The sequence below is a fragment of the Dipodomys spectabilis genome, unplaced genomic scaffold (assembly GCF_019054845.1).
Source record: "Dipodomys spectabilis isolate Male_0828 unplaced genomic scaffold, ASM1905484v1 ptg000504l, whole genome shotgun sequence".
In the NCBI taxonomy this organism is placed as follows: domain Eukaryota; kingdom Metazoa; phylum Chordata; class Mammalia; order Rodentia; family Heteromyidae; genus Dipodomys; species Dipodomys spectabilis.
Window position 1 is genome coordinate 3,177,820 of NW_024871181.1, and position 27,066 is coordinate 3,204,885.

Here is a 27,066-nt window from a genome sequence, read left to right on the forward strand (position 1 = left end):
GCTGTGCCCGCCACACTCTAGGCCTCGGTGACCCAACGGGCAGGTGGCACCCACCTCCAGAATGAGTTCAGACCCGCAACTCAAGGGGCCACCAAGGAACTGACTCCATCTCCTTACCCCCTCTCAGGCCAAGGGTTTCAAGGGGCGGAGTTGGGGGCCAAAGCTCCCTGAGGGCTTTCCCACACTCCCTGCTGTGGGTGCTGCGTCTTATGGGGCAGGCTGAGAGAAACGGGGCTGCCATACAGGCTTGTGTTTTTCTGACTGAAAAGAAATACCAAAGCCCAAACAATGATGCAGTTTATTTAAAATGTTTACTCCAAGAAATATATATATAAAAAAAAATAAGACAATTAACAACACTAAACCAGGCACCTTCAGCCAAATCCCAGGGCCCTTTTCATTCCCCTTCACCCTCTGCTCTTCCCAAGACCCTCCTTTCCAGACCCAGAGAGCACATTCCCAGTGGGTCCTCTGGGGGTGTGGGAACCCCAACTCCTATTCTCAAGCATTTTCTCCACGTGGAAATCATGTTATATCTCTATGCCTGGGGGTGGGGTACAGAGGAGGGCGCAGGACCCGCCAGTGACGGCTGGACTGTTGGATTCAGTTGTGTCCCCCAGACCCGAGCCCCCTCAGCCCAGGGCAGCTCCTGGGCTGTGACCCGAGCTGGAGGTGACCTGCAGGGTGCAGCTGCTGCGTGGGGAGAGCCCGGGTCCTGCACACTTGAGGCTCAAGTGGGGTGGGGGCAGCCTGGACAGAGGTCAGTTTGACAGAAGCTGAGCTGCGGAAGCCCACGTCCTGTGCTGTCCACGCCCTGTGCTGTCCACGCCCTGTGCTGTCCACGCCCTGTGCTGTCCACGCCCCGTGCTGTCCACGCCCCGTGCTGTCCACGCCCCGTGCTGCTAGCAGGGCAGGTGGAGCAGGGACAGGCGTGAATGTAAGCCTCACACCCCATCTAAGACAGGAGGCCATGGGACTGGCGGTACTGTCACACGCCCAGCAGGACAAAAGCCACTATGGAGTGATGGGCAGGAGGGCAGGAGAAAAGCAATCCACCAGACAGATCATTTTTGGCATTTTAACTTCGCGACAATGACAAGTGGAAACAACAGCAAAGCAAAAACAAATGCTGAAAACCAGTATGTCATGTTCCCATCCCCCCAGTCTCACACTAGGCCCTGCCTTCCCCCACCCCCGGCCCCAGAAGCACCACGGCACTAAAATCTACTTAAAGCACCCAAACCAGTCCAGAGCCCTGGGAACCGAGAGCCCAGCCGCGCTGCCGCCTTGCTCGGGTTCTGGGGAAGGCACCTCGTCACTCACGCCACACCGTCTGGGGGCCCGGCTTGGGCAGGACACGGGTCAGGGATGCGGGCGGCAGTCTCAGCCACAGAGCAGGGCACTTCTTCTGGAGCCCCAAACATGGAGAGCGCAGGGCGGGGGTCCCAGGCAGGCTGCACCGGAGGCAGTGGGGACAGAGGCAACAGGCTGGTCTGCGTCAGGCGGCCGGAGCACTGGCAGCTGGCTGGTCCATCTCTAAGGAGCTCCCGCTGGTGGCCAGGCAGGGACTTGACAGATAGCCACAAAGCCAGAAAGCCAGAGCCCCCTTCCCAGATACAAATGTTCCCCACCGCTGCCCCCACCTCCCCCGATCGCCTGATTCTCATCTGGACTTATCTTACAGCTGAAGTTGATAAAAATGGTCACAAACGAACCTCAGCGCCCCCACCAGGGGGGACAGGACAGGGCTGACTTTGAGACCAGAGGCGGTGGGGTGCACAAGCAGCCAGGAAAGGAGGCTGGGACAGCGCTGGCGGGTCCGGGCTGAGGGAGAGCAGGCAGGAGACCCGGGTGCTCCACAGCACGCAGGTGGCTGCGGAGGGGACCGGCCACCAGGGCCAGCCTCTCCTGTCCTGCGTGGCCCCCTCAGATCACAATGCTACTTACAGCTGGAATGGGAGGTGGGGGCGAGCAGATTTAGGTGAGGGAGAAAAGAAATGCCACTTAAAAAACTTCAACTGCTCAAAGTCTCTGCCTCGTATGTAGGAATGGTAAGTCAACTATGAGCAAATATTTTAATTAAACATTGAGGGGGGAAAAACCACTTTGGAAAGCATACAGAAAAAGGTAGTTGACGTTGAATCTCGTAGAAAACAGAACCTTGGGGAGTCTTAACAAAATGCACCTTCGGTCAACGTCTGCTTCCTAAACTCGGTTGGACTTCCGGTCCCAGTGCACTTGGAATGAGCTGCCGCGAGGGGGCGCCCTCAGAGGGTGCGCGGGTTGTACTCCGGCAGCCTCTTGAGCTTCTCCTTCTCTGTCTCACTCTCGTCCCGTGCGATCACCAAGGAGTGCGAGTAGCCCATGGCCACCTGTGAGGACACAGCGGGTCACAGAGTGTGCAGGAAGCACTCGGGTCCCCCAGTACGGCAGAGGACCCCTGGGGACGCCTTGCTGGCGTCAACTGATCGGAACCCCTCCAGCCAGAAATGGGGACCTGCGGCTGACCCACCCGGCCCAGGCCCACCCAGCAGTGCGCTTCCTGGGGTCAGTGCAAGGCAAGGCCAGGGCAGGGACAGCTCTCCCGCCAATGGCTGAAGCCAGCACCTGCTAGCATGGGGACAGGACAGCGGGTCAGGAGAGGGCACACAACAGGACGCTCACGACCAGTCACCTGCTCTGAGAAGATGCCGTCCAGAGTCTTCACCTCCTGGGCTGCCGTGGAAGACTTGGGCTTATGGTCCCCGTAGCCCTGGTAAGGCAAGCGGAGGGGTGCTCACAAAACTGCACAGTCCCAAAGGCTACTGTGCCGTTCCCAGGCATCCCACCAGGCGGGAGCCCGAGAGCGCACGGGTCCCCCAGCATGTGCCCCCAGCACAGGCTCTCCACCTCAGGAAACCGAGGGGCAGTCACGTGACGGTAGGACACCAGTGGTCTACATCCAGAGGTCTCTACTTCCAGATGCTGCCCAGGAAGCCCAGCACTTCCCTCCAGCTTCAAAGTTCATATTTGTAACAGGGAAAATTGTATTTCAAGCCCATCCACCCTTCTGAGACGCCAAAGGAACTAGGCTAGGCTCCTAGTCTCTCCCTGCTTTCGGGGTTTCCAACTGAGCCATCTCATAAGGGACAAGTGACAGACACAGGGCAGCTGGGAAGGACCACACGGACCAGCAACCTCAGTGATGCGTCAGGGGCCAGGCTAAGCCCTCTCCTTGCCTCCCTCAGAGCGGGAAGCAGCCAATCAACAGTCAAACTGCCAGGATGAGATGAAGCTAAGCCTGTGCCCACAGCAGGCAGACATGGGGCTGGGGGCGGGGGGTGTGAGGAACTCAGCTCTCCACTGAGCACTAGGAGGGAAATAAAGATGTGGCTGGGGACAAGCAAGCAAGGGCCACTGGTTCTAACTGCATGAAATTGTGAGTTTACAACTAGAAAAACAGGCCGGGTGCAGTACCTCACGCTCGTAATCCCAGCTCTTTGTTGTGGGTGACCCCCCGCCCCCCCCCATCGCACAGCCTCACAGATCCCCAGTGGGAAGGCACCGGCACAGCACAGTGGACAGTGAAGACTGTCTTCGTCAGCTCTGGCCCTGAGACCTAAGGGACCCCAGGCCCACAGAACGGAGCCCACCACCCTCTTTCTTCTTCCCTGTTTCAGAGGTCAGAGGCTGGCCTGGCCTCCAGCCAGTGGGCTCTGGCTCACCAGTTCCCCGAAGGTCGGTGATGGACCCCAGCTGATGGTGCTCTCGTCTGCTGCCACGATGATGCTGCTCTTCCTGCAATGGGAAGAGCATGTCACCCCTCCCAGCCTGGGAGGACCTTCAGCATCAGAGGCTGGACTAAGGGCATGTTCATCCGACAACACAACCCCCCCACAGGGGCCGGGGCTCGGAGACCTCCTTGACCAAGCCCCCAGAGTGAGGTCTAACGGGAAGGGAGGAGGCCACAGAGGGACAAGGAGATGGCTCATGATTCCCAGGGGGTACAGAGTAGAGCCACCCCGGATCCCCCCCGCCCCATACTGTAATAACCACCACCAGATGACCACACTCCTGCCCCAGCAGGTGCTGGCCAAGAAGCTGCTCCTCCCACCACACCCACCGTCCCACAACACCCTTAAGCGCAGACCTGGTGCAGCACAGAGCAGGAGGGAGGGAGGGAAGGAAGGAACGGAGACGGAGGAGGGAGGGGCCTTGCCGCCTACCCGCAGGCCAGGCTCCGGATCCTCCAGCCGCAGAGGTCCTGGACTGCTTTCGGGTACATGGTGGACTCCCGGGAGGTGTTGGTGGCCCCCCAGAAAAACAGCCCGCCTGGAGGACACAAGCACAGCGAGCCAGGGGTCAGCCTCTGGATGGGCAGTGGTCTGCGGAGGAGGAAGGCCAAACGGGGGCTCTGCATAGGGGGCACTGACCCACTTCGCTGACGGCAAACGAGCAGGTGTAGCCGGCGTAGATCTGGCACGCCCCTCTCCCGGGGAAGTCGAACAACTTCACCAGGCGAGGCACCATCTCGTCCTTCTGCTCCGCGTGGCCCAGCCGGCCATAGCCACCGAAGCCCCAGGAGAAGACGCGCTTCTGCGAGTCCAGTACCAGCTGTGGGGAGAGACACAGGCTGGCGCCCACAGCTCCCACCGGGGAGGGACTGGGGGCAGAGGAACCCATGCCTGCGTGGGGTAGGGGCGGATGGGCAAGGTGGGGCTAGTTTGCCCTCGGCACTGCCCGCACGGCAGGAGAGTGGAAGGCCCTGCCTGCCCACGGGTGCAGGGGGTGAGCCAGGCAGCCCTGCCCGCGGTCCCGTCTCTCCCTTGGTGTCTTTGGTGTGGAGCAGATGAGGGGAGGGCCAGGGTGCGGCTCAGTGTGGGGCACACATGGGTCCCACCTGTGCTACAGAGAAGATATTGAAAAGACATGGGACCCCAGCGGAGGTAATGGCCTTCCCGGCTCCGGACTGGCAGGAACTGAGCTCCTGGCCCCGGGCACTGGGGCCATGGCCCCAGAGAGGAGAGGCTGAGCTAGGGGCCTGTGGGCTTGGTCTGCATGACATCGCTCCAGCAGAGACAGGAAAGACTGACCACAGCTCTCCTAGGATGACCCTTCAGGAAACCACTCCACACTGAGTGCAAGACAGACACCGCTGTTGCCATGTTGCCAGCCAGAGGCAGGAAGCTGCCTGCCGTCAGGGCTGGGGCAGCGTGGACGTCACGGAGGAAGGTGCTGGCACGGGAGGGAGCCGCAGGGGCTCTGGCCAAGCCCAGCTGAGCGGTAGGAAGCTGAGGCACGTGGGGTGCCCACGCAGGAGTAGACCCCAGCCGAGCCGTGGTGGGGTGCTGCAGCATCAACAGCAAGGAAGGGGAACCTCACCGTGTGGTTGGCGCCGCAGGCCACGTCCCGCACCACCACGTTGGGGACGGGCAGGATCTGCCCGTCCTTCGTCTTCTCGATGAAGATGGCCACCCGCCGGGGCACCAGCTCGCAGTCATACTCTATCCGCTGCGCCCGGGCGATAAACTTCCCGTCCGAGTTGTGTCCTGCGGAGCGGATCTGGCGTCAGTGGCAGCCCGGGCTCCCCACTGCGTCAGCCGCCCCAGCTCCCGCCTGAGCCCAGCTGCCCAGTGGCCCTGACATGAATGCATGGGGGAAACCCTGTCATTCTGTTAAAAAATGAACTCAACGGAGTAAAAGCATCCAAGAAAGAGCCGCCGGGTGTGGTGGTGCACACTTGCTGTCCGGCTGAGGGAGCACTGTCCGGGGGCGGCCTGGGACACACAGCAATGCTGTGTCTCAAACTAACAAAACCACATCTTCAAGGATCCCCACACACCAGTGTCCACTGGTGACACCCCCGTGCACAACTGCATCTAACTTAGAGAGGGAGACAGTGTGGACTCGTGTCTCACTGTGACTGCACTTGCACTAACCAAAGCACGGAACACAGGACACACCCAGCACACACAGGCTGTGCCCACCTGGGTGCTCACAGAGCCCGAGGGCCAAGGGGAGACCCAACTACAACACACAATCCAGATGTTTCTATGAATGATCAGAAACCGGCAGGCACTGTGTCAAGGGCCACACAGAAGGACCCGGGCTGTCCAGTCCTGGAGGTGGACTGGCACACGCATGCTCCGGCAGCTGCCGCCCCGTGTGCCGTACAGTGAGTGACCAGTGGTCTGACCCTGGGCTTGTGCGCTGCCCAGCATGCTGGCTGCAACTCTGCCAGGCCAAGTAGCCTGGACACTTGCCCACACGCCGAGCCTCCCCAAGTGTGGGCACACTACTTGTGCACACAAGCCGACCACAGCGGGGTTCCGGGCTTGGCTGGAGCTGCTGAGTCTCAGGAGCAGCTCACGTGGCACCAGCTCAAGACTGCCACACGTGCTTCCCTCCCACGTCCACCCACCTGCCACTTACAAGTCTGAGGGCTGCAAGTGCCCCGTCTCTTCAGGGCTACAAGGAAATGGTGCACACTTCAGAATATGAGAGCTGTTACTCATGAACTAAATGAATGGGTAAACAGAGGCATATTAAACTCTTCTGCTGACAAGGTTTCTGTGAGCGGAGGATACTGGGTCCCTCCATCCCAGAACGGGACGTGGTGCCTCAGTCTCCAGAGGGCGGTAGGCGTGTACATGTTGGCGGTCATCTTTCCTCCCATCTCCTTTACAGCTTTTCCCGGAGTATGGGGCAACAACTGCTCTGGCTCCTCGGGAGAGCAAGAAACTCCGACAGCCTGTTCACATCACTGGCCTGATAGAGCAAGTTCATGCAGCAGAGTGGCAGAGGGCAATGCTGGCCTTCTAAGCCATTGTGGTCCTTCTAGGGACCTGTTAGGAGTTCACAGGTAGCCTGATCAGATGGTCGTCTATCACTTGAGCCACACCTCTAGCCTACCTTTTCTGGTTATTTTGGGGACCAAGTATCTTGGACTTTTCTGCCCAGGTTGCTTCTAATTTCTCTACCATCAATAGGATCTCAACCCAGCCCCCCCCCCCCCGCTTTCCCCTCTACACTCCCCCCCATCCATTGCCACCCCAGTAGCTAGGATTGTAAGCAAGAGCCACCAGCACCCAGCTGGAAGCCTGTTTTTAAGTAAGCTGTGAGTGAAGAGTAAGATTCCATTGATGAAACCAAGCCAGCTTCCCGAACAAGCCTCCAAGATACAAACTGAGCAAAGCTGTGCACGGTGCTCCACTGGTGACTGGCAGACCAGGACCGGCTCTGCAAGCATCAGAGCCCTGCCTGCCCAGCACCCTCTTCTTGAAGCAGCGTGTGCTTGCTTGCTAAGGAAGCTGCTGGTGTGGCTCCCAGGGAGGCAGAAGGCAACAGGGAGCTGTACCCACAGCAAAAAGCAGACATGCACTTACAGGGCCTGGGAAGGGGTCCCGAGCACCACCCGAGGGCCATGGCCAAGGAAACCCATGTTACCCTACAGTCCGCAGCTCCCGACATCCAGCATGGATGTGCGTAAGGCCTTGTTCTTTCTTATTCATTTCTGACTTGAGGTATATTTAGTTTCACAAAGTCACTGTTCTTGAAGTCTAAGGCCGGTGCGCTGCTCGGCCTTCTATTTATACTTTGCCATCTGCGCACTTCTAATGACGCAGGGACCCAGCAACCCAGATCCCGGGGGCCGAGCACGAGGCAGCAGCCGGCAGGGGGCGCCCACGCCTCAACCTCCTGCTCAGGAGGAGACTTGTCCCTTGTGTGAGGGGGGAGGAAAGAAAATGGAGGCCTTTGCAAGTTCGGATGGGAAGGCATTTCCCACTCTGTGAGTTCCTCTTTTCTGCTGTGAGACCACAGGCTGACACTCTGGAGAGTCCACAGCAGCAGGGGAAGAAGGGGACCACCACGCCTCTTCCCGGGACACCCTCAGCCCCAGTGGGCTCTCAACTACGGGCCCAGGCCAGGATTTCAGCCTTCATCCTGCGGTGTTTTCTTTCAACAAAGGCAAATTTGCACAACTGAATCTAGATATGGGTGGTGGTGCTATTTTTCTTTTTCCTCTCTGAAACCCTTACATAAATGCATTTCCAAACAAGAGAAAGGACTCTTTTGTCAGACTCCAGCCCTCTCTCAAGGAGAGAGCACTGTGCCCAGCTGGTGACGAATGCGGTTCTGCTAACTGTGAGACCCACTAATGGACAAAGGCCATTATCTGAGATCCATTACCCGCATTCCTAACACACGTGTGCAGCCCGACACTGCTAAACATACGGTTAAGGTTACAGAGCTGTTAAAGGCGTTTCCATACCCAGCTGGCCAAACTCAGGGCACCCGAAGGAATAGAGATTTCCTTTGCAGTCCATTATCATACTGAATTCAGCCCCACAGGCCATCTTGGTAATTGGCTGGCCGTTGTACATTATCTGAAAAGAAGAGACAGCAGAGTTTCAGACATTCTTTAAAAGACTGATAAAGAGTCTCCCTGTCCCCCTGTGATGGCACGCAGCAATTACGAGGTTACAGAGAATTGACGGACATGGACAACATAGAACTCAAAGAGACTTCCAGGCAGAGCAGAGGTCTGAGAAAAAGCCAACACCTGTTCTGGGGTTCTGGACCCTAAGGAACCCACTAGCAGGCCCCACACATCCTGGTGTCCACAGCTGGAACATGAGCTGGGAAGGACATTCACTCCAAAACTGGCGCCCAGGTAGTGGGCCTGCCCAGCAGCTGGGACAGGCCACTTCTCGTACAATGACAGCCACTTGGCATAGGGCATTAACTGATAGCGTGAACGGGGAATAAAGCATGAAGGGATTGAAAATAGGGAAACTGGAGGGCTGGGAAGGTGGCTCAGTGGTAGAGTGCTTGCCTTGCATGCCTGAGCCCCTGGGTTCGATTCCTCAGCACCACATAAGCAAAAAGGAAAAAAAAAAGCTGGAAGTGGCGCTGTGGCTCAAGTGGTAGAGTGCTAGTCTTGAGCTGAAGAGCTGAGGGACAGCGCCCAGGCCCAGAGTTCAGGCCCCACGACCGGACCCAAAACGAAAATAGGGAAACTGGAGAAAGAAGGCAAGCAAAGGATGCACAAAACAGTAAGGACCTGGAAAAGCCCCCAGGGGACTGGAGGATGGAGGGACAGAACTGCTGGGGCAGGTGAGCTAGACGATCCAGGTAGAGGAGCAAGCCCCCTGCCTGACAGCACATGGCCACCATGCAGGGGCACTGCCAATCTTCCAGCCCCAGAAAGAAATCCCAGGCCCTCTCCCTTGCCTAAGCCAGGAGTCAGCATTTGTCTTCCTGCCACCCAGCACCAGGAGTGCACTAATCAGGGACAACCCCTTCCCAACTAATCACAAGTTCCTGAGACTGTTACCCAAAGATGCTTCTAACGTTCCAAGCATCTGACAGATGGCTGTGAACACTAGGTGTGTGCAGAACTTTACACCCTCCGACACACACTTTCTTTGGACTAGGACAGACTTCTGCACACTTTTGTCCGTCATGGGGCTTGAACTCTGGTCCTGGGCGCCGTATCTATAATTTTATTTTTGCTCAAGGAGAGCACTCTCCCACTTGAGTCACACACCACGTCTGATTTTCTGGTGGTTTACTGGAGATAAAGCATCTCACAGACTTTCCTGCTCCGGCTGGCTTTGAACCACGATCCTCAGCTCTTAGCCTCCTGAGTAGCTAGGATTATAGGTGTGCACCCAGCTTGCACACACTTTTCCTTTGAAGGGAACCACATGTCTGTCGGCCTGACCACAGTACGCGTGATGATGTTACCTGTGCAGGACTGGGGACGGCGTCTGTCTGGTTGCCGAGGCCCAGCTGCCCCATCTTGTTCTCCCCAAAAGCAAACACGGAGCCCGTTTCTGGAAGGAGAGGAAAGTGTTACAGAAGGGAAAGGAATGTCGCGGCGCCCAAATCAGAGGAAAGCACATTGCAGAAGGGCGAGGTGGCGATGTGGTTTGAGCACTAGCGGCTATTCAAGGCCCTAGGGAGCCTTCTTGGGGGCCCCTCACCACCCTCAAGAAGCCACCAAGCTGCCCAGGGGCACCCTGACGGGGGCCACTCCGGGGCTCTGCCCCCCCCCCCCAGCTGGGATCCGTGCCTCCTTACCAGTCAGTGCCAAGGTGTGGTTGCGCCCACACGCCGCCAGCACAATCACCTCCTGGCTGAGGGCCTCGATGAGTCTGGGAGCTTCCACCCTCTTGGTGTCGCCGTGGCCCAGCTGCCCCTTCTCATTGCGACCTGCAAGCCACGAGGGGCCGAGGGGCCGCTCAAGAGGCGCCGCTCACAAGTGTTCTCAGAGAGACCCACCTGTGTTCCCAGTGTGCAGCCTCCAAACCCCAGGAGGCCAGCTCCTGCCAGCCCCCTCCCCGGCATCCTCTGCAGCGGTGGGAAACCAAGAGCACTCCAACCCGTGCAACGACCGGAACCCTAAGAAACACGCCTGTGTGGCCGGTACTGGCTCCAGCGCCTGCCAGCGTGGTCCCTGCGGCTCCTCTTCTCCAGGGGGTGACTGGTGGCCACCCACCCCACATTTCACCCACCAGACCTTGAGTGCCCCCCCCCCCGCCTCCGCCATCCTTCCTCCTATCTGCCACTCCTAACTGCCAACACAACCAAGCCCCGTGACCCTGCCTGGATGTCCCCAGCCCTGAGCTGAGCCGTGGCGGCAGCCCGGCCCCACAGAGGCTCGAGGATGGACCCAGGGGACCAGGATGTGCCAAGACCTCGGCGATACCAGGGCCTCTGGGAAAACCAAAATCTGCTCAAGACAGGTTGGGCTACAAGGATCTGGACACTGCCTCCCCATGCCCTCCCAGAGAACACACATGCAAGCCACCCTGGAGGACCCATGGAACTTTCCAGAGCGCCTCTGTGCCTGGGGCGGGGGCACTCTCTCTGCCACAGGAGAAACCTTGAGAACAGTCACCAGGCTGAACACCAGTTGGAGGTGAGTGGGCAACTGACACAGGAAGCTCACTCAGGGGTGGTGTGTAGACTGGGAGCAGGCCCCAGGGCCAGCGCTAGCTGCCCATGTTCTGGGAAAGGCACAGCATGCAGAACACAAGGCACCCGTCACCCTGTTGGCTCAGCAACAGGGGTGGCAAGGCCCAAGAGGCATTCCCCTCTCTCCTGCTCGTGCTCAGGTATTCCAGAGCCCCACCCGTGGACCATGACACGCGCCTGGACCCAAAACACCGCAGGGACCCCTGCCACAGAGCAGAGCCCTGTCTAGAACGTGGGCATCCACGCAGCTCAGCAGAGATCAGAGAAAAGGCCATTTTCCGCTGGGAGCACTCACATATAAGGGCTGAGTCCAACTGCAAGCAGGAGGTGACGGGAGGGCCACACACGAAGACAGCCAGAAGGAAACAACCCGGGGGAAAGCGCGGCATGTCAACAGCCCGCGAAGGATATAAATTTGGGCTACACATAGCTTGTTTGGGGGATTTTTTTTCCTTTTTTTTGGTTAAAAACAGAATCACAAAATTAGCAGAGTGCAGAAAAGACAACAGATGTTAATGTATTTGGACTTTGGTACAACAGCTCATGAAATCACAAAAAAAAAAAAAAAAAATCTCCAAGAAACAGAAATAAAAATGGAGTCATATGGACTCTAACAGTCAATGGCTGGGTGCCATGGTTAACACCTGTAATCCCAGCTACCCCAGGCCGAGATCTGAGGATCATGTTTGAAGCCTGCCTGGGCAGGAAATCTGTGAAATTCTTTATCTCAAACTACTGAGATGCTGTGGCTCAAGTGGTAGAATGCTAGCCTTGAGCAAAAAAAAAAAAAAAAAAAAAAGAACCTTTAGGGACAGCACCCAGTCCCGGAGGGCAGAGTCTACACACCCAGCCGGAGGGGCATCAGTCAACACCTGTGACCCACACGGAGCAGAAGTCACAGGACAGGAGCCACCCCAAGGTGGCTTCTCTTCCCAAGGGAGAGAGAGCACCCGAGAAACAGACCCTGGTCTCAGTGAGCCACAGAGCGCCAGGGCTGTGGGAGGAAGCGAGCCCGATGGGAGGGGCCTCCGTGTAGGAAGGAGAGGGGGCAGAGGCCCCGGAATGCTCTCAGTGCGCTCCGCCAGGCGCAGCAGGTGCGGGTACTTACCCCAGCTCCACAGCTTCCCTTCCGTGGTGATGAGGAGGCTGTGGGCTGCGCAGGAACCCGAGACCACGGTCCGCACGCGGACCCCCGACAGGCACCCATACCTGTGGGGACCCCACAGGTTCTGACCGAGATTGCGGTACGCAGCTGCGGGGACAAGAACGTGAATCACCTTGTGAACAGATGCCTGGAGGACGCACGGCCACGCCATGGGCTATCGGGACACTTCCCTCGGGGAGGACACCGTCCCAGCCTGGTGGCCACGAGCGCATAGCAGTCACCGCTCTGTGCTGAGGGCCACAGGCAGGTGCCGTAGGAGCGCTGGTAGCCCCAGGGTCACCGGTCACCTTTGCACTGGCACTGCCAACCCCAGCCCGAGCCCTGGCTGAGTCAGAGCCTGCAGGGAGCATACAAGTGCAGGCCCAAGCCCAGGCCCCTGCCAGCCCTGCTCTCCGTGCTCCCCATAGCACTCCTGCCTCCACCTTGGGCCTGCCCTGCACCCAGAGGTTCCCCCCCTTCCCCACGCATCTCAGCCAACCTATCTTCAGACTCCTGGGGAAGCCTGTATTGGATTTCGGGATGTGCACTTCCCAGTGTGTCCATCCCTGCCAGAAGCAGCAACGCGGTGGCCTGCTGTCCCTTGCCCAGAACTCACAGATACCTGGCCCATGGTGAGCTCACATCTGCCAGCGGCTCTGAGTTCTCCCTCCACAGCCCCATTTCACCCTACTGCACACAGCCGTGTCCCATGCTGGGCTCTGCAGAGCACTCGTACACGGTGGCGGCTGTTGTGAGAGGGCAGCCACCGCGGCTCACGTGGGAACTGATGCAAGAGAGCCTGTGTTCTCCATCTGTCACCTGCGAGGTGCTGGTCATGCCCACTCTGCCCGGGTAGGGGGCGCCACCTGCTCTCCTTCTCAGGCTATAGGGCCCATCAGAGCTTCAGGGAAGGCTGTGCCACACCTCTCCTATAAGGTGGGAGGTACAGCAAACTAAGAAAGAGCTGGGGGCTGGGAAGGTGGCTCAGTGGTAGAGCGCTTGCCTTGTATGCCTGAGGCCCTGGGTTCAATTCCTTAGCACCATATAAGCAGAAAAAAAAAGCTGCAAGTGGCGCTGTGGCTCAAGTGGTAGAGTGCTAGCCTTGAGCTGAAGAGCTTAGGGACAGCGCCCAGGCCGAGTTCAGGCCCCACGACCGGAACCCCAACCCCCCCCCCCCAAAAAAAGCTGTGGGCCAGCTACTCAAACTAGGAGAAGCTAGGGCAATATCTGGGTCACAGAAAAAGCAGAGGCCTGCCATCAGGAATGGCACAACTGCTACAAAGCCCCACACAGGGGCAGCAGAACCTGAAGAGGAAGCTCTGCTGTCCAGGACCCAGCTGGGCAGGGCAGGAGCTGCGGCCTGCTCATGGGGACGTGGGCTGCCTTGCCAAGGTGCCTCTTCCTGTGGAGGAGCTGGCACAGGACTCAACTCATGAGCACAGCCAGGTATCCCCTGGGGATCCAAGTCAGTTAACAGCCAACTGTGATCACAGGCACACACACACGCACACTGGACACTGGTGGCTCACACCTGCAATCCTAACTACTAAGGAGGCTGAGATCTGAGGATCATGGTTTTTTTGAAGCCAGCCTGGGCAGGAAAGTCCATCTGTCAGTCTCATCTCCAAATAACCAGCAGAAAGTCAGAAATGGAGGTATGGTTCAAGTAGCAGAACTCCAGCCATGAGCAAAAAGCCAAGAGTAAGGACTTAAATTCCTGAGTTCAAGCTCCAGTATTGGCACAAAAACCAAAACCAAGCCAAACAAAACCATGTCAGGAAAGCAAAACAGGCTGTGTTGGGGAAGGGCACCAGGAGGAAGGAGAGGAGGGAGGGAGGCAAGTGGGGGAGGGTGGGTTTACCCAAGCTCTGTCTGACGACAGTGAAATCACACATGCCACCTGCACAGGAAGAAACTTCAGGAAGGGGAACTGGAGTGAGGGCCACTTCCAAGGTGAGCTCAGGCAGGGCAAAATTTGCTTGACAAAGGCCAAATCTGCCCTGCACCCACTACACAGCTGCTGGACAGTGTAAACCCTCAGCAGCCCGAGGGGAGCAGAGGGACATCTGCTGAGCAGCAGGCAACAGGGCCCATGCTGCGGCTCTGCCCTGTGTGCCTCCAACTGTGGGTGGGCACTCCACACAGACAGGCCCCAGAGGCCCCAGCACCAGGGCTGTGCCATCAGACAGGAGCAGTCCCTGAGAGCCAGCTGCCCCGCCAAGCAGGCATTTGGCTCCAGGGAAGCAGCCAGCGGTCAGGTCCTGAGCAGACTCACAACCCTCCAGTGGCTGTGTCTAGGCACAAGGGTGCGGCAGTGTGCAAATATTTGCTCCCAGTAAAGCGGTACTAGAAGGCACTTTGGGCATCTCTCCAAATGAAAACCAAAAAGCCATAAAACATGGCAACCTGCCAGCCTTCTGTTGGAGGGGCGTGGGCCTCGGGAAAGAGATCAGGTCTGCATGGGGAGGGGGGGGGGGATGCGCGGGGCGGCTGGCCCCCTTGGCCAGTGCCCTCTACCATTGGTTGGTTATTCTCTTGGCCCAGTTCCTGCACCAACATGGACTTCAGTGACGCCCCATAGTCCCGGCCTCCTTGTAGAGGAAGTGGTGACAGGAGGAGGAGAGGTGCCTGGGCCTGTCTGAGGAAACTAGCTGCCTGGGTGGTGTCATCTTAATGGAACTGCACACGGCACAAGTCACTCCAGCGGCCGCGTAGCCTCCGAATGCACCTGTGCACACTGACAGCACCTATCTGGCGTGTGCCAGGGCTGCCTTGGGCACAGACACAAGAAAACATCCATACAAGCTGTTTCAGAGCCCGGCTGCATACCTTGCTGTTTAGGCACTTCCTTCCGACCGATCAAGTCCCAGTTGGTTGCCCCAAAAATCAGCAGCTGCCCTTTGCACTTAGACCCTTCGAGTTTCTATAGGGAAAGAGGGGAGGAATTAGTCCAAGGTGTTCCCAGCTTCCCAAGGCTGTCCTAGGAAGCAATGGAAAAGAACTTTGTTTGAGACAGGGTCTCCTGTGTAGCCCCAGGCTGGCTCCCAGCTCCCAGCACGTCTCAGCCTCCTGAATGTCAGGACCAGAGCGCGGCCTCCCTACCCCAAGCCCTGGGGTCAGGTGCTTCATGTTGTCTCTGGCCATCCCTAATGTCCCTCCCAACTCCCCAGGGAAAGGCTATGGGACGCGGGCCATTTCCGACTAAGACACTAACGCTCCACCCCTCAAGCTGTCACCAGAGCTGCCGACCCCCGGCTGCCCACTTCAGTTGGTGGCATCTTGGAAGGCCACTGTCCAACTTGACTGTACTCGCTTCTCAGCACTTCACTCTCTCAAATGCCACTTGCCTGGCATGTATATGGCCCTGGGTTCTGGGTGCTATGCGGACATACATGCAGTCAAAGTGGGTTGTGGTTAAAGACCCCCATAGTCCCTCCAGGTTCACGTCCACAACCATCAAATTCCATCTCCGCCATATGGCCCGTCACACCTGGTCACAACCATGCTGCAGGAGGGAAGGCCACCCATGCACAGGGCCCATCTGGAGTGGGCAGTGCCGGCACAGCACGGATATCACCTTGGCCCACTGAATTATTCAGAGCTGCCCTTCTGCAGAGCTGAGGTCCTCCCCCCCCACCCCCGTGCCCAGCCTCAGGTTACCTGAATGGGAGCCTGCTTTCCTCTGCTATCTCCCCATTTCACTTATAAGCAGGTGTGGCTTGGCCCATGTGTCCATCAGGGTCCCCATAGAAGGGGCTAAGCCCCAGGGATGAAGAGGGCACCAGAATGATTCTCAGGCCAGGCAGCCAGACGTCCAAAGCATCATTACCATATAAGCATATCGCTATAATGCTTGTCATTAACAGAGCAATGATGGTGCTGGGAAGGTGGCTCAGGGGTGGTGCTTGTCTCGCATGCATGAGGCCCTGAGTTCAATTCCTCAGGACCACATAAGCAGAAAAAGCCAGAAGTGGCGCTGTAGCTCAAGTGGTAGAGCGCTGGCCTTAAGCTAAAGAGCTGAGGGACAGTGCCCAGGCCCAGAGTTCAAGCCCCTCCACCGACAAAAGCAATGCTAAGGCCACCACCCAGGACCGGGGGCTGAGTCTGATCAGAGCAGGAGCCAGCCAGCACCTGCAGCAGGAATGGGTTAAGACGTGAGAGGCCTTCAAGCCAGCTAAACATTTTCACACACCCCACCTTTCTTTCCCCAGTGGCTGGCTCCACAAAAGACCTGGGCTGTTCCAAGTTTCTCTAGCGTAGGCCCCGCATCCCTCACGCTAGAGGGGAGTGGCTGTGCATCCCATCACAGCTACCGATGCCAGCATCCGCCACACACCCTCACCTTCATCACTCCACAGCTTACTGCTTCCTCCACCTCATGCGGAATGGAGAACTTAATTAAAGGTCAGGAGGTGGCTCGTTGTTGGAGCATGCCAGGCCTTGGACCCGATCTGAACATGAAAGTAAATAAGCAGGAAGCCAGAGGCTGTTCAAGGCTTCATTACCAGCCTCCACGGATGGGCCAGGAGATGGTTTAGGGGGTGAACTGGTCTCTCTCTCTGACACCACCCCTGTCTGAAGGCCACAGACAGGCTTGAAAACAATCCTGACAGGATGTATGAACTGCATCTCAACCTCCTGCCTGCCAACAACTGGCTGTGAGTGTGACCTAGGCCCAGGTGAGCAGCCATGGCAGAAAAACACACTAAGCAACTTATGGACTACTACCTGTGAACAAGAGGCATGAGAGCTGACCTGTCCCAGCACACGCACTCAGGAGCCTGAAAGACCACCAAAAGCCAAGTCCCTGATGCAAATCTGCTCCAATACTGCTTGTCTGGCTATCAACTCTATTGATCTGGTTCTTTCACATCAGACAGGTTTGTCTCAGGCTCCACAAAACCTTAGCAACCCCAGACTAGGAAAAAGCCACAGACCTGGACACCCGCACTGCTCACCTGTTTCCAAGGACTCAGCCAAGACTGCACATGTGTGATCTGCTCGTCCAGGCTCTGAGGTCCCTGGCAGTCAGGGCTGAAGAGCGCTCAGAGGCCACAATGCCCACCAGACATAGCCACACTCGAAGCTAGGCTGCACAACTGAAGGCACCATCTCTCCCTGACAGCTTTGCCCCTCAGCAATCTGGCCCCTGGTTCATCTTTCCCACCCCACCACCAGCAGACTCCAGGTGAGAGAAGGCAGAGGCCACGGGTTCTCTCAAGGCCCACCCCCAGCAACTGGACTGGAGGGGCTTGTAAATGCTCCTTCTGGAAGAGCTGGTACCAAGTCCTGGGTTCAGGGACATCCTTCAGGACAAGAAGTATACTACCCACCTAAGCCTGCTAGCAGGGAATGAATGAGCTGCAAGGTCCAGCCCCCACCCAGGCCCAAACATAACAGATCCTCTTGGAAATGTGGGGTGTGTACTCTCTGCATGGGGCATGAAAGAGCATCACCTTTAAACCTGCATGGTCACCTAGACTTGCAATCCTAGGATGGTGAACCCAAGGGTATAAACCAAAGGGTCTACTCAACAGCCCCTGAGATGAGAAAGTCTGGAATAGATGACTTTGAAATTCCTGCTTCTAAGCCAGGAATAATGGTTCACTCCTGTAACTCCAACACCGGGAAAGTAGTAGGAGAATCATGAGTTTGAGGCCAGCCTGGACTACAAGAAAACCAAAATTCACTTACTAGCTTATTCTGCTTCCACACATGCACACAAACTAGGGGTTAGCTATACAGAGATGGGCTCTCTCCTAAGACCCAGCCATCTGCAGGGCTGGGGTACCCTGCCACCACCTTCTAGGGTGACTCTCAGCAGGGAAGATTTCATTTCCTGACATCAGAACTGGAGCCAAGCAGCAGACAGCTAGGCTATTCAGTGCGGTCCTGCCTTTGCAAAGGCAGGCAGAACACAGGAGGCTGGGCTGCTTTAGTTCTGTTCTAGCACACACTGGGGATGACGGAGAACAGGTCCTGGGCTCCCATGCTCAAAACTCTGCTCTGGACCACCGCCAGGTCAGACCTGGCAAGGCATTCTGACAAGGGCTCTCCACATCTGGCTCAAACCCTCTATCTGTGGGGAAGGCAGCTGTGAAGCATTTTCCCCTCATAGTTTGCAATGCCCTTAAGGATCTACCATGCTTCTCAACCATCTACGCAAGGCCCTCACTTGGGACCCAGTCCAGGCTCCTAACCCCTGGGGCACTGCCTGAGCAGCAGGGAGACCCTAAGGCCTGGCATCCGGTAACTGCTTCTGGAGCATGCATACCGGGAGAGCACCACTCCCCCACCCCCGGTCTGGCTCTAAAGCCCATGAGGAAGTTCCATCTATCGTTTCCCTAGAATTATCACAGAATGTGCTAGAGGTCTGTCTTCCACCCCCCCCCCACCCCAAAAAGATGTCCCACGCCAAATCTGCAAAAAGTTCTGCTGGGGATGGTCTCCGACCCTGCGGGCAGGCTCCTCAGGTTCTTAAGTCGAGTGGGCCTCGACCATCGAGGCCACTGGAGCAACCCAAGCCCATCCGCGTTGTGAGGGGTGCCCCCCAGCCCTGCCCCGGCGGGCACCCCGCGCGCCGCGCCGCCACCGACGCCAGACAAAGCCCAGCACCCCTCCGCAGGGGCTGCCCTGACCGGGGAGGGGGGGCGCGTGCGAGCATGCGCCTTCGCACCCCGCCGGCGGCCCCCGCCTACCCGGCGCGCGGACGGCGCACGGCGCCTGCGCGGGGGCCGGCAAGCCCCGCCCCCCCGGGGCGCCGGAGCCGCGGCGGCGGGAACCTCAAAGCCCCGGCGCGAGCCGCCGCTCCCCGCCGGGCGCCAGCCACCCCCTCCCCGGCGCTCCCGGGCCCCGCGGCGGGCGCAGAGAGCCGCGGGCCAGCCCGTGCGCGGGACTCCCCGTCGCCGCCGGGCCCTGGCGAGCCTCCCCGGCCCGAGCGAAGTTCCCCCAAGTCCCCGCTCCCGGGCGGGGGAGGGGCGAGGGAGCGGCGCCGGGGGCGGGGCGTGACCCCCGCGAGGCGGCGGCGGCGGCGGCGGCGGCGGGCGGCCGCCCCTCCCCCGCGGGCCCGGGCCGCGCGCCCCAACGGCCGACGGCCCGCGCGCCCCGGGGTCCGCCGCCCGCGCCCGCCGCCTCCTTGTCTCCCTTCTCCCCGGCTCCGCGCGCGCGGAGGCGGCGGTGATTCAGCCGCGGCCTGCGCCCGCCCGCCCGCCCGGGCCCACTCACGACGCGCTCCTTGGTGTGCTCCGGCTCCGTGATGATCACCGCCGCGCCGCCCGCCTTGCCCGCCGCCGCCGGCCGGGCCGCGCGCTTGCCGCCGCCGGGGGCCCCGTCGAGCTCCAGGCCGTCCTCGTCGCCGCTGCTGCCGCCGCCGCTGCTACTGCTGCAGCGCTCGGGCCGCTCGCGCTTCCTGCCCGCCGGGCCGCCGCGCTTCCTGGGCCCCGCGCGGGCCGTGCCGTTGCCGGAGCTCGGCTCCTCCCAGGCCGCCGCCGCCGCCGCCTTCTTCCTGGGCATGGTCGCGGCTGGAGGAGACACGGGGCAGCGCGCACAATGGACGGGTTATAAACTGCGCGGGGGGGAGGGGAGGAGACGCGCCACCGGCCTCCACTTCCTCCCCTGCCCGCCCCGCAGCGCCGGCCGCGGGTGGGCGGAGGGGGCGAGCCCGGGAGGAAATCACGCCCCTCCCGGGCCCAGCCCGCGCCTCCGGGGAAACCCCGGGCGCCCGGCACGGTGGGGAGCGGCGAGGCCGGCGACCCCGGCCCATCCCCAACTTAGCTCTGGCGCACAAAGCACCGCGGCGGCAGCCTGGCCCCGGAAAAGTGCAGAGGAGGGAGGAGGAGTCGGGATCTGAATCCCGGAGGGCTCCGGGACACTTTCAAAGATGCCTACGGCACGGGGCGGCCGAGGGGCGCCCCCGCCCCGCGCACCTCCACCTGCTGCTTTTGTCTCCGCGCCCCCGCCCCGAGCCGCTCCGTGCAGGGCAAGGCGCCCCCACCCCGAGACCCCAAGTCCGCCCCCGGCCCGGCTGTCCCGATCTCCAGGCTCCAATCGGATGAGCCCCTCCCGGGCGGGGGGGTGTCCCCGAATAAAGTCGCCCCCGGCCCCCAAGCACCTGCTCGTCCAGGCACGGAAAATGGAACTTTAACGGGGGCCCCGGCCGCGCGGCCCCGCGCGCCCGGCCCGGCCCGGCCCCGCGCACCCGCCCGCCCGCCCGGCCCCGCGCGCCCGCCGCGGCCGCTTTGCCTCTTTTTTTTTTTTTTTTTTTATTGATTTTGAACAATGGGATCTCTGTCTGTCTCCGATTAAACCACGTGGATCCGCCTCCCTCCCCTCCTGATTCATTCAGCCCCCCGCCCCCCTCCCTAGATTTTTCTTTTCTTTTCTTCCCTCCCTTACCTTCTCTCTCTAAAAAGAAAGAAAGAGAGAGAGAAAAACTTTCCCAGACCCCGCAAACTGCTCGCCGCGCCGTGCGGGTCCCCTACCTGGTGGGGGTGGAGCGAAGCGGGAGCGGAGGGAGGCGAGGAGGAACTACAGGACGGGCCGCAGGGCTCCTTTCTCTTTCCGGCCCAGACGAGGGCTCCAGCCCACTCACCAGAAACACTTAAAATGTAAATACGAGCTCCCAGAACAAATGCTACAACACAAAACAGAAACACATGTGCTGCCGGGCGGCAAGCGAGCGCGCGGCGGGGCGGGCGGCGCGGAGCCCGGGGCGCGCGCGCCCCCTGCCGGCCGGCGGACCCGCGCCCCCGCCCGCCCACCGCCAGCGCGCGTCCCGGGCGCCAGGCGCCACGCCGCCGCGCGCCCCGGGCCCCCCGCGCCTCGGCGCCTTCCGCCAGAGGCGCGCGAGCGTGCCCAGGGCCTGCCGCGCCGCGACCTGCGCGTCCGTCCGAGACGTCTCCGGGGCTCGGGAGAGCGCCGGCGTTGTTTTTTTTTCCTGGGCACGTCTAGACAGGTCACCCGAGGACACCCGCTGGAAAACAGTTCCTTCGCTCACGCAGCAGCCAGCGAGGGACGTGCCCTAATTGAGCGATCGGAAGCGAAGATGGATGCGGTGCCGAAGCCTGCGCCCGGGCAGGGAGGCTGCTGTCGCCTGCGCGTGTGCATGCGTTCCCCCTCCCGCGGCCCGGGGCCTGCCACGAGCGCGGGGTCGCCAAGGTCGGGGCGACGGAGCCAACTAGTTAGCAGTGATGGGGAGGGCCATCGAAGTGAGCATCGCCCAGGGCCTGGACAGAGTTCCCGAGCCCGTGCTACGTGCCAGCCGAGAGAACAGCTTCCCCCCCCCCCCCCACCCAAGTGGAAAGCGAAGTCACGAGAGAGCCAGATTCAACAAATAGTTGCATGGATGGTTAGTGTTACAAAGTAATACTACGAAGGAACGTTCTAGGGCGGGCATGTGCCCTATTCCAGATGGGGAAGGCCTTGAGGGAAAGGTCAGCTCAGCCAGGCAAGGGTCAAGACCACCCCGACCGTGACTCCCGGCCAGGAGGCCAAAGTAATCCAGTTCCTGGGTTCTGGGAAGAAATAGTTTCTGTGGGGCTGAGGTGAGATTAAAGGGCTAGGCTATATCTGCTGGGGAGCGCTGAGGATCCCCGTTTGAAGCCAGGCAGGAACGTCCGTGAGACGCTGATCTCCAATTAACCAACAAAAAGCTGGCAGGGGAACTGTGGCTCAAGTGGTAGACTGCTATCCTTCTGGGGGGGAAAAAAAAGCTAAGGGACAACACCCAGGTCCTGAGTTCAAGCCTTGGTACTGTCACAAGAAGGCAAGAGTCCAAGAGGTCCAAAACTAAAGTACTTGATCAACGTCAAAAGACTGTGTGTATCAGGAGCCAAGAGCACTTATGTAAAAGAACCTTGAAAATGAATAATCAACAGGTACATTTCAGAGATTTTCCAAAAGGTCAAGACAGAATAGAAGCACCTTTTGAAAACCATTTCTTCACAGGCCTTGCATTAAAAAAAAAAAAAAAAAAAAAGATTAAAGCAATTAATCCTGGGTGCTTTGAAATAAAACAGGGGAACCAACCAGGAGAGAATTCCTGGTGGATGTATCCTCCAAGCGTGCTTCAGGAAAGAACATGTTTGTGCTAGCCGGCCTGCAGGAGGCTGCCTGGAAGCTCAGCCTCCCTCCACCAATTACAAGCTCCTTACGACTTGCTGCCAGCCAGTCTGGTTCTTTCTTGGGCCCATTCTGTGCTCTTTGCCAGGCTGAAGACCGGTGTGTCAGAAACACTGACACAATAAAACGCTAATACCACATTGCATCATCTGACCCCCAGGTGTGGCGCTCCCAAAACTGGTTTTTCTCGAGGATGTTGCTGGAGAAGAAAGGTGCTTTAGGGGTACACCCATCCACTAGCCCTACTTGCCAGGTGATAGATGGGATTTCTGCCCCTACATGTCTCAGTTTTCAGCACGACTGTCCCTAGGAAGCCCAAGTGACAATCCCAGCTGAATGAGATGGGCTGCAGGCATCATCAGCAAGGTCTTTATGGGACCAAAGCCACAGAGCACCAATCACCCATCAGACTAGGTGGGGGTGGCCCTCCCCTAAAATGTGCTTGCAGGGTGGGAACGGAAGGGAAAAAATGGAGAGAGCAAAGGAAAGGGTGACATTACCCCAAAAAGGAAAGGGTGACATTGCCCCAAAAGAAATGCGCTCTTTACCTGGCTTATGTAACAGTAACCCCTCTTTTTTTTAGTGTGCTTGGAATTTCCCTGCTCTGGGGATAGGATGAATTGGTGCAAAACCTGGAGAGGAGATGAGATTCCTCAGGCACTTCTGGTCTGGTGTTGGGCCACATCCATCGCATGTGTCCACACGTGGGTTCCCCGCGCCAGCTGGCCCTTGCTATTTGGCCTCCTTTGGACTGCAGTGAAGGCTTATGTCAAATGAGGCTTGGCCTCAGCTGCATTCCGAGTGCCTCTCAGAAGTGTGGTCTCATTCAAGCCTCACCTCCAACTGGGAGGTTCATGGGCTCCTCCCTTGCTATGGCCACCAATTGTGGAAGTGATGATAGTCACAAATGGAAATCCACCAACCGTGGAAGTGATGGTAGTCACAAATGAATATCGAGTTATAATGCTCTATTAAAGGTGCAGCTGGATACAGTTTCCATCTCTGGGGCCTACCTTGTAGCGACTGGGCATTTGAAATGCATCCAGTGTGCAGTTAGGTGTGAAACACACATTGGAGATCTCTCCCTCCCTCCCTAGCTTTCTCCTTTTTCTTCCTCCTTCCTTCCTTTTTTTCCTCCTTTCCTTTCTTCCTTCCTTTGTTTTGTTTTTGAAGCAAGTGCCAGGATTACAGGCATACTATCACACTTGGCTCACACTGGCTTTCAAAGACAGGCACTGGTGGCTCACACCTGTAATCCTAGCTACTCCGGAGGCATCTGAGATTTGAGCCCTTGAAGGAAGTCCGGGAGTCTCTCATCTCCAATTAACTTTCTAAAAGCCAGACACGGAGCTGTTATTCAAATGGCAGAGTGCTAGCCTTGGGCAAAAAAGCTCAAGGGCAGTCCTCAGGCCCTGAGTTTAAGCTTCATTAGTGACATACTCACACAATTAATTATGGTCTAGGCCAGCCCAGACAAAAATAAGAGACCTATCCCCCAAATAACTAAAAACAAAAAGGACTGGGGTGGTAGTTCTACGGTAGGGTCCCCACCCAACAAACTTGAAACCCTGAATTTAAACCACAATACCACCCAAAAGAAATAACCAGTGGTGTACATCTGTCATCCTGGCACTCAAGAGGCTGAAGCAGGTGGACTGGGACTTTGAGTCCAGTCTGAAACCCTATCTCAAATAAATACATAAATAAAGCAAGCTGGGGTGTAGCTCTGTGCTGGAGTGCTTGCCTAGCATGCCCTGGGTTCCATCTCAAGCCCTGCTGCCCGCCCCCCCTCCCCAATATAGATGATTGATAAATAGATACTGAAAAATAACTATTAGTTGATTCCATGTTGAAATGGTAATGTTTTGTATTGTCTTGGATTTAAATAGTACTAAATTCATTTCACCTATTTCTGTTTGCTGTTTTTGGTTTTGTTAATTTTTTTTTTTTTTTTGCAGGTCATGGGGCCTGAACTCAGTCTGGGCGCTGCCCCTGAGCTCTTCAGCTCAAGGCTAGCACTCTACTACTTGAGCCACTGTGCCACTTCTGGCTTTTTCTGCTTATGTGGTGCTGAGGAATGGAACCCAGGGCCTCATGTATGCAAGGCAAGCGCTCTACCGCTGAGCCACCTTCCCAGCACAAGCTGTTTTTTTCTTAATGTGACTATTGTCTAAAAATTTTTAAATTACATCTTTCTAGTGTTGTGGCTGGTGTTTTTTTGCACTGGACAACAAAATGGCAAAAACAGCCCCAGATCCTAGAGCCACAATGCTCTGCTTCCGAGGTCTGTCTTCCCCTGTCTGTAACATGCAGGGTAGAGTTTGGTCTAAATTCCTCCTGGAGCTCCTTCTGCACTTACTGATTCCTGGCTCTCTGATTGGTAGGCACTGAGGATTCCTGTCTGAATATTTGGAGAGATATTTTCTGGGAGATGAAAATTCCATTGTACTATTTTTGCCAGGGAACCACAAAACCTTAGGATCCAATTATCGTCCGACCTTTAAGCCCCAGCCTGGGAGCCCCTGTGGGCTCAGTGTGTAGTGTCTGTCTTTGATTGTACAGTTAGCGCCCATGGCAGCTGGTAAGCAACATCTGATGTTGCCTTAAATCATATTCAGAGGAAAGCCAGCACTGGTGGCTCATGTCTATAATCCTAGCTACTCAGGAGGCTGAGCTTTGAGGATCATGGTTGGAAGCCAGCCAGGCTAGGAAAGTCCATGAGACTCTTATCCACCAAAAAGCCAAAAAGAGAGCCTCAAGAAAAAGAGCATGAGGCCCTAAGTTTGAGCCCCAGTACCAACACACACACACACACACACACACACACACAAATATCCAGACGGGCTGGGAAGGTGGCTCAGCGGTAGAGTGCTCGTCTCGCATGCATGAAGGCCTGGGTTCAATCCCTCAGTACCACATATATAGAAAAAGCTGGAAGTGGTGCTGTGGCTCAAGTGATAGAGCACTTGCCTTGAGTTGAAGAGCTGAGGGACAGCGCCCAGGCCCAGAGTTGAAGCCCCGCGACTGACACACACACACACACACACACACACACTCACACACTCACACACACACACACACACACACACACACACACTCCAGAAGGCCGAGTGCCAGTGTCTCACTCCAGTAATCATAGTATTATGATTACTGAGATCTGAGGATCTTGGTTCGGAGCCAGCCTGGGCAGAAAAGTCCTCGTGAGATGCTTATCTCCAATTAACCACTCAAAAACTAGAAGTGGCACTGTGGCTCAAGTGGTAGAGAGCCAGCCTTGAGCACAAAGAGGTTCAGGGAGAGCTCAGACCCTGAGTTCAAGCCCTATAACCTGCAAAAAATAAATAAAATAAATGAAAACATAAAAATAAATAAAATAAAATAAATGAAAACATAAATCCGGAAGAGGTTTCAGAGCTCAGAGATGCTGTGAAGCTTCTTAGGGGCTGGTAGCACAGCCAGGAAGGATGCACGCCTCTCAAACCCAATCAGGAAACCTTGCTGTGGCCCCAGAACCTGGTTTTTCTTTTTTCTTATTTTAATTTAAATTTCCTGTGCTGGAGATCCAGTCCAGGGACTCTAGCATGCTAAGCCCACACTTTACCACAGAGTTACATTCTCGGCCCAGAAACAGCTTCTTTATCAAGTTCTCCCGGGTGTTTGCCATGCATCTGAAAGCATAGGACATGGTGTGCAGGACATGGCTTTCCTCACGCCTCCACTATGCATGGCTGCATCCATACATGCTGATCACCATCTAGTTCACAGGCAAGGACGTGTGGGATGCCGGATGGGGGAGTAACCGAGCAGGCCCAGAGAAAAGAGAAGAGACCAGCCCAGTGCCTGTGGCTCACACCTATCTTCCTAGAGACTCAGGAGGCTGAGATCTGAGGATCAAGGGTTGAAGCCAGTCAGGGCAGGAAAGTCTGAGACTTTTTTTTTTTTTTTTTTGGTTGTGAGGCTTGAACTCTGGGCCTGGACTCTGTCCCTCAGCTCTTCAGCTCAAGGCTAGTGTTCGACCATTTGAGCCACAATGCTACTTCTGGTTTTCTGGTGGTTAACTTGAGATAAGGGTCTTACAGACTTTCCTGCCCAGCCTGGCTTTGAACTGTGATCCGCAGATCTCAACCTCCTTAGTAGCTAGGATTACAGATGTGAGCCACCAGCATCTGGCTTGTCTGAGGCTCTTAGCGTTACTTAACCTCCAAAAAGTTAGAAGTGGAAATGTGGCTCAAGTGACAGAATGCTAGCCTTGAGAGGAAAAGCTGAGGGAGAACACCAAGACCCTGAGTTCAAGCCCAGAATCAGCACTGGAAAAAATAATAAAAAAAAAAAAAAAGGAAGGAAGATAAGAAAGTTGTAGGAATTCAGCAAGCATTCACTGCGTCTCTCCCCCGCCAGGCTGCTGTGCCACTTTCTCTCCTGGGAATAAGGGACCCACGTTTCCTGCAAAGGACACTCTTCCGTCCCTGTGCTGGTCCTGGCCACTCCTTTATTTCAAAAGAAGCCAGAAGGAATTTGGAATCTCTCTCTCTCTCTCTCTCTCTCTCTCTCTCTCTCTCTCTCTCTCTCTCTCTCTCTCTCTCTCTCTCTCTCTTCTTCTCTCTCTCTCTCTCTCTCTCTCTCTCTCTCTCACACACACACACACACACACACACACTGCACACTCTTGGGAGTTACATCTAATTTTTCAGACCCAGGAAAAACAGGATCGAAACCAATTTCATCAAGGTCTGTGGGTTACTTTGTAACTGCCTGTGCTCCTAAACCCACTGGAGGGTCTGCATTCCTGCTGTGTTGCTGGGCTTATGATAGAACCACAATTTGTAAAATTGGTCTGTAAT

General features: G+C 57.2%; 1 protein-coding gene across 2 annotated transcripts; it reads right to left on the reverse strand.

Moving 5' to 3' along the window:
* Positions 1 to 284: 284 nt before the first annotated feature.
* Rcc2 (regulator of chromosome condensation 2) lies at positions 285 to 20,774 on the reverse strand. 2 transcript variants are annotated; one of them, XM_042669680.1, is made up of 13 exons: positions 20,587 to 20,774; positions 19,331 to 19,626; positions 14,936 to 15,029; positions 12,071 to 12,214; positions 10,066 to 10,197; positions 9,730 to 9,818; positions 8,252 to 8,366; positions 5,362 to 5,528; positions 4,413 to 4,593; positions 4,206 to 4,311; positions 3,705 to 3,777; positions 2,675 to 2,752; positions 285 to 2,372 (listed from the first exon to the last, which is right to left on the reverse strand). In XM_042669680.1, exons 2-13 carry the CDS (start codon positions 19,616 to 19,618, stop codon positions 2,268 to 2,270), a joined length of 1,572 nt encoding a protein of 523 aa, XP_042525614.1. In that variant the 5' UTR covers positions 19,619 to 19,626; positions 20,587 to 20,774; the 3' UTR covers positions 285 to 2,267. The 2 variants fall into 2 exon arrangements, with proteins under 2 accessions (XP_042525614.1, XP_042525615.1); XM_042669681.1 differs by lacking the exon at positions 20,587 to 20,774 and adding an exon at positions 20,217 to 20,238.
* Positions 20,775 to 27,066: the final 6,292 nt, after the last annotated feature.

What these genes read in the sequence shown, in the direction of transcription:
- Rcc2 (XM_042669680.1), bottom strand. Translation starts at nt 19,618, where the DNA reads ATGCCCAGGAAGAAGGCGGCGGCGGCGGCGGCCTGGGAGGAGCCGAGC. An exon ending in GGAAGTGCCTAAACAGCAAG is followed by an intron (nt 12,215 to 14,935) that starts GTATGCAGCCGG and finishes TTGTCCCCGCAG; the next exon opens with CTGCGTACCGCAATCTCGGT. An exon ending in AGGGAAGCTGTGGAGCTGGG is followed by an intron (nt 10,198 to 12,070) that starts GTAAGTACCCGC and finishes CGTGGCTTGCAG; the next exon opens with GTCGCAATGAGAAGGGGCAG.